Here is a 12200-nt window from a genome sequence, read left to right on the forward strand (position 1 = left end):
ATTATGAATTTATATCGCGTAAGTGGTATTATCGGTATTTTGCAACAAATAAAATATATACACTCTGTAAGCTATATTCAGTGGCAATCAGTGGCTTATTAAATTTACTGAATATTGCAAATACTGGAAGATGCAATATATATGGGAAAAATATTGAGTATCTTTATTTTTGAATGAGAACCAATTGCAGCAAATGGTTCTAAGCGTTCTAAGATACAAGAAACTTTACTTTAATGAAACATGTTGGAGTATCTACGATAAATGGGCATAATTCCAATTCTAAAATGGCAATATAATTGGGAAAATTGAATGGAAAAGAGAAAAATGTGTGGGTGCGGAAAAGTTGGCAGAACCAATTGTAACATATTCAAGAAATGAACGATGAAAGATATTATTTGCTTGGAAATACATATCTAGCTATTTTAAAAATTCCAAATAAATAATCCATTTTCTCTTTGTTCTTTCTTCCCACAAAATTTCAGATTATGTACTGTGGACCAATGGTAAGATCAGGCACCACTCGACATCATCATATTCCCCTGCCAACGCGAACTACAAGAACCGGCAGCATTCCAGACACCGTCTAGAATTAGAATGTTATAAGGAAATCCCTAAAAATGTACATTTCATGTTGCTTTTGAAAATCAACATGGTCTTTTTTACGTTACGTCAAATAACAATATTTCATTAATAATTCAGAGGAGAATAAAAAGGGACAAAAAACGAATTAAATAAATAATGAAACACTCTAGAAAATTACGGAAATTCATCCACAAAAATATCATGAAAATATTACTAATATTAGCGTTGGAAATATTTGTTATGTTTAAAAATAAATAAATAAAAAAAGAAGTTGATTAGATTATATTTTTATTAATAGAACAAAAAAAGATATGTGAATATAAATTTTTACAATTGTACGGAAAAGAAAATATTGTACAGAATCAAATTTAGAAGACATAAGTGGCACTCGAAAAATAAATTCCCAAGAATAGCCTACATTTTATATTTGCAATTTTATTTTTTTTTTCAACAAAGTTGCTCCTATCAAAGGCAAATGGAACAAAGATGGAAAAAGCTTTGTGGAAAATTTTCCATTATACATTCAAACTGCACCAGGCTATGAGTTTCCTCTGCAATTTTTTGAGGAAAAAAAAATAGAGTTAGAAAGTTCTAAAACCACTCACTACCCCAGTCTATTCCAAACATGAAGTATTTTTCACACCGTGCTAACTTTAAATTTCTTTCTCAATCACCATACGCTACATTTTCATCATCAGTTTCATATTTTCGTTGTAGGATGTGCGGAAAAAACGCAGACTAATTCGGCAGATCAAATGATTATTTATGAGTGCTGAAGATATTGCTCATAACTTAATGCTTAATCATTTAACTGTTGATGGAAAATTTGTACTTTTAAAGATCTACCATTTTTTTGTACAAATTTTCTTCCAAATTCTTTTCCCTAAAATTGCATTCAGTCTTGAGAACACTAATTGAGAACAGTTTTCAGCGCCACTCGTGGGAGAAAGCTCAATGAATTCTCGAAAATTTTGATTACTTTCATTTCACATTCAGAATAAACTTGAATGAATCTACTTTTCCCGAGATACAAAAAAATAATATTTTTCATAAAGGTTTCTGTTCATCTTTTAACAAAGAGCATCGCAGAATGAAAGAACTAATTACAATAATAAAATGTAAGGAAGATATTCGAAATCAAAAGAATGAGCTTTTTCGCAAGCTTCCTGCACTGAAGATAGCAACACAAATTTTATAAAATTGTCTTCCCTTACTTAATTAACGAATTTTTCACAATGTTGCGCCACTATAAGCGATATTACAGGTAATGATGAAGTTAACATAATAAACTTATGCTCTGAAAAGAAAAATTTGTAAGGTGTCCTAAAAGTTTGTCACGAGAATGTTCTTTCATTTAAAACACGAAACGGTTTTGTGGCATCTGCGAAAAGCTTTTTTTTTTTTCAGGACAAACTTTTAACAAATTGAGCTACAAAACTTTTCCTTTTAGGATGGAGTTTAGTAGGGCTGCAATTTTAAACAAAAGTTAATGGTTATCTTCAAATTTATCCAGCACTAGATAGGGTGGAGCAACTAATTTTGGCCGCTTTATGACTTTATGATTTTGAAAATTTTGTAGGTGGAAGTAGGGCACCTTTGTTGAAGTGGGACAGCTTGAAATTGGGATTTTTGCTCCTATGTAATTTAGCTTCTCAATTGGTTTATTAGTTTGACTAGTTAGTAGTTCTATGACATTGCATTTTTTGTAGTTTTTTTTTAATATAAAAGAACCACCCACTTTTCCAAACAGAAAAGGTTCGGAAGTGCTCTTTTTTCCTCTTTCAATTCTGTCAGGCCTATTCCCAAGCATATGCAATAATGATATTGTAACAAATAACATACAGCCTGCGAAAGAATATTTCCATCGTTTAGTTTTGGAGGCTGGAATCAACGCTAAGACTGCGATAAACCCATGGAAAGGGGGTAAAAAGACGAAATGAGATGAAAATAAATTGAATTGAATTGATAAGGTCCAGTTTTATTTAAAAATCGCGGAAAAAGACCAGATTTCAATGATGCCCTAATTCAAAGATGCCCCACTTCTCCCTAATTTGCAAAATTAATACAAAAATGACTCTCTTTTAAGAATTTTTGAGTCATGTCATTAAAAATTACATTTTTGCTACTATTCTTGTTTGAGAACTATCTTCAATTCGTTTTAAAGTGAATTTGAATAAATGAAATGCAATCGGTGTGCTCTCATTTGAGTTTGATTCATAAAAAGTGTCTTGGCTAAAATGTAAATAGATGCAAACACAAGTAGAGTTTGATTCTCCAATAGTGTCTTAGCTAAAAGGTAAATGGAACTCTATTTAGATAAAATGTCGTTGATGTTCGAAAAATTCAAACTCTTCAAATTTGCACACTAAATTCTCGGTCGCAAGTTGCAACCAATGTATGAATAATACTAAAAAACTTGCAAAAGAGTTACTCAGTGATCTTGAAAGAATTTAATAATAGGACAGCAGAAATATAAAAGTTGGTTTGTTTCCGAACACTTTGAAATTCGAATAGGAAGTACTTCAGTCACGTTATGGAACTTTAAAGAAGTAAGATCTTCGAATTTTTCAAACTCTACTTGTGTATCATAACAATGGATCTTTACTTGCACAAAAAGTTTTTGATATTGGAAGAATTCGAACTCAGTTTCAAATTTTCCAACTAAATTTTCGCACGCGATCAAGTCAATTTAGATAGCATCACACAAAGAGGCTGTTAAAAGTAGTACTCAGTTATTATGAAGGGAATTATAATGAACTGAGCCTTATTGATATGATTATCCTAAAAACAGAGACATTTTGGCACTCGAGATAGTTCGAAGTTCGAACAGGAAATACCTTAGCCAACATGAGGACAAAACGAGAAGTAAAAATGAATTTTCTTTGACTTTCAAAACCTATTTTCGAATTTTTTGAACTCCAGTTGTAAATGTCGTTGACGATGAAATTAAATTTCGAATTGTTAAAATAAATATTTAAACAAGGTTTAAAAGTTCATGAAATACCACACTGGTTCTGTTCAGTAATAGTCTTCCGAAGAAACAAAATCAAGCCAAACCTTTTGGTAAATCAACTGGAAGTCTGAAGTGTAATTTCACATATTCGCCGCTTTCGTGCTGGCCGTTCCTCTATTTCGAATTTTTGGTATTCTTGACACTTCAGCCGTCAACTACAATGCGTAAAATCTTGTAAAAGTGATACTTTTTGTACAATGTGGGATCATCATGGTGACTCTTTCTTTAACATCTTAATTCTGTCAACCTAATCTCCCTTTCGTGAAGGTCCAGCAAGGACCAAAGTTCTGCAGCACCTCTACATTATCGTAAAGTACGTTGAGAACTCTCTTTGTGTCATGTATTTCAATTTGGCAGGATTCTACATTGTTTTCCAATGAAATGAGATTAGATTGCTTTTCAATCAATTGTTCCAGGAACCGCCTCGCAGTCTTACTGAAACCACTATTATTGAGCTGCGCATTTTTTCGCTCCAAATCACTCACAATGCACTCTATTTCTAAAGACCGTACTTCTTATTATTCACTCTTGTGCAACTCGTCGCCGTTGGTTTAAATTTTCGAACTTCCAATGAGATTTTATGTAAGCTCTCTCTGATATACCTTCGAATCGGTAAAGGAAAAAACCTAAACCGCAGAGAGCTCTCAAAACACGGAAGGTTGTTTCTATAAACAGAGTGAAGATCGACACGTTTGATATTCGTAAAATTTCGTAATTCGAACAAAAAACACTTGCAGTGAAATTCACTTACAGTGAAATCTCAAATTTGAACGGTTAAGGCATAAACGACATTTCCCAATCTTCAAATTCAAATGCCCTTTCCAAAATAAATAAATAAATAAATTGTAATGAGTTTCATTAAAGTGATATTATTAACTTTGATTGCAAAACAACATATGGGATCTCGTTGCGATGTATATCTTTTCATTTTACACGATAATTATCTAGAAAGACAGAAAGAAGAATTGTCCTTCTTCACATAACCTCTGAAAAACATCTTGAATTCAAAGGCCCGTCGTTCGAATTTGAGGAACTTGACTGTAACAATATTCATTGACTTTAGAATTCGATGTTCCAATGTATTTTCTTTTGAGGAAACTCCGACTGTGAACACTCGGAATAACTCGATAAGACAAAGCATTACAGTTGGCCTGAATTACCTACTTTTTGTGGTCAAAAGTGTTTACATGGCGAAGGAGGTTTGCTCTACCCTATAGTGCTGCAAAGACCAAACTTGAATATTCCATTACTTAAAAATATAATTCGAAAAGTTTTATTTAGCTTTAAATTAGTAATTTTATACAAAATTGAACAGTTTTAAAATAGAGTATTTAGACTATTAATAAATTTGGATTATAAGGAAGCAACACTCATATGGAATTTTTTAATAGAAAAATGCCGACATTCGAAGTGAGATTCGTTCAAGTTCAAGTTCGCGGTTTTAGAAGCCACCTAAAATAGATTGAAAGTTAGACAGCAATATATCTCAGCCCAGTAATTTTATTATGAATGTACAAAAGACCCATAAACACTAAATAAATTCACAAAAATCACCACCCACTAAATAAAATTTTCTTAAGTATCCTATTCAGAAAAATGTCAACTGTAGATAAATTGTAGGAAGTAAATAAAGTTCATGGGAAAAGAAGATGGTCTGTGGTAGATTGTGGTTAAACTTTTTACAACTTTGTGAAATATTTATTACATTTTGCACCCAGAACAGAGATCATAATTTTTATTATAAAACATTTCTTTGATATCCCATGATGTGCCAAAAGAAAAAGCATATGAGTGAAATGTTATTTAGGAAATTAGGCAAAATATATAAGAATTACGTTACGAATACGAAGTGTGTTGAAAGACTTATGTATAATAATTGAAAAATAGTAATTCAGAAACTGAAATAAATATAGGAGTTGAATATTACTTGTATATAATTCTAGTACAATGAGATACGGAAAGTTTCATAGGGTAAAATTAAGTAAATAAATTTAAAAAGAAAATGTCATAAATTATTTAGGTCTCTTAAAATAAGATTAACTCTTCAACATCTAGTGTAATGAGACATCCCAAAATTGAAGAGATATTTATGTAATTTCTATTGCATTGAGGAAACATTCTAGGTAATATATTACATAGTCAATATATTAAGTACCGGGAATGATTGCCCTCATGTGGAATTCTTATTGAATTGAGCCCCATATCATCGAATTCCAAATGAAATCCAATCATATCCTTTAGATAGAATTGTAATTTAGCAAATAGGTATTTTGTAATTTGTAAATATCGAAGTAAAATAATGAATATTTTACGTAGTTATATTAAAAAAATTTAAATGGTATTCAAAGTGAGGTGTAATGTATCTAAATTGGCGCTTAAAGTGTCGGTTTCTTTGAGTGTTGATCACCTTCAGAAAATACCACATAATCCTCATATTTTCTGAAGAGCATCTCATCTCTGAAAGGAGACGATGTATTTAATGCTGAGCAGAACTGAAGCATCATCTCATATGATGTGAAAGAAATTAATTTTGACAAGGAGTGGTGAAGCATGGAAAGAAAATATTAATCAAACATCACAATTATAGACATTACACTCACAATGTGTATATTAGGAACAATGTATTTATTTTCAACATAAAAAGAATAATTATATACTTTCAAACACTACAAATATCACTTTTGGTGCTAATAAAATATCAATATAATTTACCTCAGTGAATTGAAAAGTTTTCACATGCCATAGTTTGGAGGAAAACAAACAGCTTTGCCAACTCTTCCATTGGCATGAAAGTAAATATAATTTGTCATCGAAGCTTTGTCCTCTTATCCGTTCACCTGCAGGTTTAACCCTTCAACGCTGATTGAATCAAAAATTGCCCGTGGGAAAGTTATTATTTTTACAAATACCTGGAAAATTAATTATCTCAAGGAGTGGTAAAAAATTCAAGAGTTAAACTGGTCTAACATTAACGATTTGTTATGGTTGCTGATGAACCGATCGTGCTAACTAATCTCCGCCGATCAGCTGATTGTGAGATTGATCGGCGCTGATCTACTGTTTATACGACGGATTGTTGTGATCTGCTGATCATGGAGACTGATTGGCGCGATCAGCTGATTATAAGACTAACTAATGCAACCTGAAGACCATGGAAACTGAAATACATCGATAATGACATTCATGCAAACTACTTAGAGCGATCAGCCGACCATGTGAACTGATCGTCACTGGTTAGTTGATCCTGAAACTAATTAGTGCGATCAGCCGACCTTGTGGACTAATCGGCACTGGTTAGTTGATCCTGAAACTGATTGATGCGATCATCTGACCATGTAGACTGATCGGCACAAATTAGTTGGTCCTGAGACTGATTGGCACGATCAGCGGGCCATGTAGACTGATCGGCGCCGATCAGCTTATTATGAGACTAAGGAATGTAAACTGAAGTTCATTGAGACTGAACAACGCCGATCACACGTTCATACAGACTGCTTAGAGCGATGAGCCAACCATGAAGACTGATTCGTGCGATCAGCTGATCATGTAGACTGATCGGCGCTGATCAGTCGATCTGGACACTGACTAATGCAATCTGAAGACCATGGAGACTAAAGATTGCCGATTAGTCGATCATACAGTCTACTTAGAAAGATTAGTCGACTATGAGACTGATTGATGGTATTAGGAAACTGTGACATCTTTATGTTCGATACCGATCAAGGCAATTGATCGACGGCGATCAACTAATCTGGCACTCACGGTTCATTCGGTGACCATACTCCCTAGAAAAATCACAATCGAAACTGTATAAGACTATACTGAATGTGTATTATTTTTGTAGAATTCTACACGATTTAAAATAAAAAAGTACAATCAGTTAGGATTTGTTGAAATAGGAAAGATTAACAAATAGAGCCTCAAAGGCATAAATTGCTTATCGTTATTACTTTTCCTGGTCCAGAAAATACTCTTAAATCAGTCTTACAGCATCAGGTGAAGTAAGAAGTTCTATGCCCATTTAAACTTTGAAGACGAAAATTTATATCATTAGAATTATTTCAATTAAATCAAATTTTAGTCATTTTGTTCGATAAATTTCGTCCATATTGATGGAAATTTCATAATTTTACGATTGAAGAAGTCATTACAAGGCTCTCTTGAGGACAATCTTGTACCTCTAAGAAAATTTAAAAAATACTTGAAAATGTGATAATCGCTTGGTGTCAGGTCTGGACTAAAACGGCGGATGCAATGTCTGATGCGAGCTCTCGGAGCTTCTCTCGGAGACGTGATGTAAGCGTCCTGGAGTTGTCTTGAGTCAATTATGATGACATCGCCAATGGATAGCTCCGTGGGGCAACACTCGTTCAATATGAACAAAACCTGAACTTAGCATTTTCGGAGGATTCTCTGCCCAGATCTAGTGGAAACGTAGCATCGCCTCCAGGATCCAGTGCACACTTTTTGACAATAGCGGTCCGAATGGAGCATTTGGCCATTAGGTAGCAGTTCGTAATGGATGCTTCTCTTCTAATTCCACCAAATACGCAACAAGACCTCTTTAGGGCCGGCTCATTTTACTTAGACCACGATTTTTTCCGACTGTTGTTATCGTATGTGATCCATGGATCGATTTCGTTACGATTCAGCAAAGAATCACAGACATCAATTCGGTTCAAAAGGTTCTTTTGCGACAATTTGTATGACACACTTATTCTTCTAGCTTCTTCCTGAGACTAGCCTATGTAAATGCTTTCGAACCTTTCGAACTGTCAAAAAAGACATCTAGCGGAAAGGGCTCAGAACTATTTTCCTCACCTAATAATTTGAATATAATTGTCTTTTGACAACTAAAAAGTTTAGAAATTTGTTGAAAGTTTTATCTTAAAATATTCTAAAAATATTCCCGAATGCTGACGGATTACCCGGATACTCATTGTTACTGTCCGTAACTGTTTGGCTTCTAGTTCTGGTATCTATGACATGGGTTTGTTTCGAAAATCGTATAATTCGATGTTCATTTAGCAATTGTAGGCTTTCGTATTCGAAATTCAAATTCGAATACGAATCTGTCGGCGTTGAAGGGTTAAAAAGAATATATCTCACTCCAAAGCAACAATAAATTCTGTACTGGCTAAAAAGTTCATAATTTTATTGTCTGTAACATCGTTATTTCCCTCAATATTTCTCATATTCCAAAGACTTTTATAAAGTGAATTAAACACCCCCAGAATATAATGCTTGTATTCCACAACTTTAAAGGAATATTTACAGTGGTTTACCGTGCTGATGAATTATATTATGGCACCACCACTTCCTACTTGTATGCCAACCAATTCATCATACTTGCTACCATGCATTAATTCGATAATAATAAACGAATGTACCATTCAGCAACGAAGTGTAGAAAACCCTTTTATGTGTGCATATTGAACCCTGCCACCCACAATATAATAACTATAGCTCCTTCTGATACTGCCGAAGGAGCAAGTGGGCGGTAAAATTCACATTTCTCAACCTGATAACTTTGACGGAAAATACCACGCAAGGAGACACTTTCATTATTACTTTCAACCTTTTGTCGTTCTTTCATGTACACCTTTTATTATTTTAAAATAAAATTAGCTCTATTTAAACTCAAGGCATACGGTTCAAGAGTTGGCAAAACTTCATTATACTAACAGAATATGAAATACGAAATTCATTCGTGATGCCAGCGATGTCTCTTCCATTACAATATCATGATCATGCATCTTTTTTTGGGGAAAAATGCAACAAAGAATAAGATAATATCAATTATTAGATATAATAAAACACTAATTGCAACTGCTGAGGGACTTTCAACTTGTTGCATGTTTCGTTACAATAAGCACAGCATTAAATATCATATCTGAATTCAATTGAAATTTAATTGACACAAAAGAAAACACAAGAAAACAGACAATTTCCATCTTCTGTGTACGCTTTTATATTTGCTACCTCACAACAAATAAGTTTCTGCTAAGTCAAAGCTTATTTTATTTTTCCAAAAAAAAAATAAGAAAGTAGAACAAGCAAATACAGTATTATGTATGAAAAAGAAATTTTCATGGAGAAAAATTAAATATTGTATAAGCAAAGGTAAATAGCAGAGCGTATGCAGTTCTTAACATGATTTCGTATTCATCATACCGCACAGAAGAAAATAGCTTAGCTTTTTCTACTTTATAAAAATTCAAATTGAATGCCCGCAGTCACAAAAAATAATAATTTTTTTTTCAGTGAAGGAAAAAGTTAATTTAAATGTTCTGTTGAATTTAAGTAAACTTTTCTTGAGTTTAATTAAAACCTTTATGATCTTGATTGTGATTTTAACATGATTTGTTGAAATCCAAATGGATATTTTTGAATTTAAAAATTCAGAACTAAAACATATTGTCAGTTAAGTGTTCAGAAATATGTCTAAAGCAAAAAAAGAAGCAAAACACAAAAAGAAAAACATGTTTGCAAATCAATAATAATGCCAAAAGCACAATAATGGCCAACGCACCATAACTTTTGTTTTGTAAACATGTCTTCAGAACTGCCTAGGAGAACGAGCGAGATGACTAGATCCAGATCTCACTCACTCTCACTGAAATGTGAAAAACATATTTACAAAACAAAAGTTATTGTACGTTGAGCATGGTTTCTTTTTATAAGTATGTTTTCGAAGCTTCCTGTGAGAGTTAGCGATATAAATAGACCTAGATCTCTTTCACTCTTATTGCAATGTCAAAAAAGTGTTTATAAAACAATACTTATTCTGCATGCACAATTTCTTTTTTGTTTTGTAAACACTTTTTCAAAAAATAAACACCCATAAACCGATTATAGAAACCTCCAGGGCGTATCCTCAAACCGCAGATAGACCCAGGCTGATTCTCGAGATTATTTAGCCTTTAAAATTTCTGCGGTATAGGACCACCCTGAAGATTATCATACAGCGAGAGCTTAGGATTAGAAACTAAAAGCTCTTTACGTAAATTTTCTTTGATTGGTTCTTTACCGCCAAAGGACAATAGGCAAAATGGTTCAACCTTTCGCCGCAAATGAGACCTATCATCGAATGGGTATTGGCAAAGGTAAAAACTGTTCCGGAACCAACAGAAATAGGTTGAAGGCAGAAGCTTTTTGAAGGAAGCCGAGCTTAGTCGTTCGGCTAAATTCCTCACCTATGGTCATGAGATTTGGGTAATGATGACTGAAAGAGTAAGATCGCAAGTACATGCTGCCGAGATGAGGTACTTCCGGGCGGTTAAGGGAATTACCCACCGAGATCAAGTGAGGAACGTAACCGGTAGTGAGGAGTTAACGTCGAAGAGTTTCTTCATTGGATTGAGAGATCACAACTTCGATGATATGGCTAGGTTTCACGCCTTAATAAAGAAAGGTTCTCTAGAAAAGCTATGCAAGCCAGACCTAGGACAAGGTGGCTGAATCAAATTCAGAATCTTGCCTTGGAACGTATTGTGATAGACCGCAAACATCTTTCTAAAATGGTGAAGGAGTCGACAGCCCTGGGCTGCTAACCTGGGTGTTCTAGGCCCGAGACCCCGATTGGGATAAGCGGTTAAATGTGAATGAATGAATGAAAAAATCGAAAATATCCGACGGGCTATGTACTACTAACAGGAACCGGTCAGTCTCAAAAAGAAATCTCTAAAGAGAACACTCAGAAATTCAAATTAGCCAATATTTATTTTTGTAAATTACAAAATCAAGTGCAGTGCCCGAAATTCTATGCTCTGTGAAATCCCTGACTTAATAACAAAGCGAGAAAACACAAGATTTGACTACTGAGGAAGGCTTGGAGTCTTAGTTGAAAGCTTTGGGAAAAATCTAAATTTTCTAAACTGACCCTTCCTTCTACAACATTCACCGGCTCCCATCAGTAAAATGAAAAAAATCAATTTTTACTATAATGGTTTATCTAAGATAGTTGATGCCAAAGACTAATTCGTAAAAGAAGACTTGGGGGTAAATAAGTCTGCCACTTACGACAGACTTTGGATGCAGATCAGGATGATCCTGGAGATTGATTGCGCGATCAGTGCAATCCTGGAGACTGATCGTGCGATCAATGCGATCTTATAGACTTATCGACGTGAACACCGCGATCTTGTAGATTGATCGATGCGATCTGCCAATCTGTCGCTCACGGTTCACTTAACAAACTCACCTGAGAAAAACTTAAAGAAGATTTTCTTAGAACGATCTAAAGATCGTAAGATCATAAATGAAACCATTTTCCAAAATCTTTGAATAATAACTCCAGAGTAAAAATATCCTTATAAGACCATTATTACTCTGGATCGTTAATTACTTGAGGATTGAGAGTTTATATGGCTTAGGGCTCAGTAATTTCTAAATCTTTTTCCAGTCCACCTAGTCCACCAAGACCCATCTCTGACAAAAGGTTGGACAAGCTCCTATAAACACATTTTTGCTCATTGTCCTTTTATGAGTTAAATATTCTTGTGGTTCAGCCTGAATCTATTTGGGCCTTTACAGTGCTACGGGAATGTAAAAATTTTGCACTAGTACCTCTTCTTCATCAAAAGCATCCCCAGTTCGCTAAATA

At 34.0% G+C, this 12200-nt stretch overlaps 1 protein-coding gene across 1 annotated transcript in view; it reads left to right on the plus strand.

The window, feature by feature from the left end:
* Window positions 1-1604, plus strand: part of LOC129799276 (allatostatin-A receptor-like) — a 149484-nt gene extending 147880 nt beyond the window's left edge. The window contains exon 5 of the mRNA XM_055843022.1: window positions 483-1604. Within this exon, the coding sequence (XP_055698997.1) occupies window positions 483-587 (105 nt within the window). The 3' untranslated portion in view covers window positions 588-1604. The remainder of the gene's footprint in view (window positions 1-482) is intronic.
* Window positions 1605-12200: the final 10596 nt, after the last annotated feature.

This window comes from Phlebotomus papatasi, chromosome 1, assembly GCF_024763615.1.
Source record: "Phlebotomus papatasi isolate M1 chromosome 1, Ppap_2.1, whole genome shotgun sequence".
NCBI lineage: Eukaryota > Metazoa > Arthropoda > Insecta > Diptera > Psychodidae > Phlebotomus > Phlebotomus papatasi.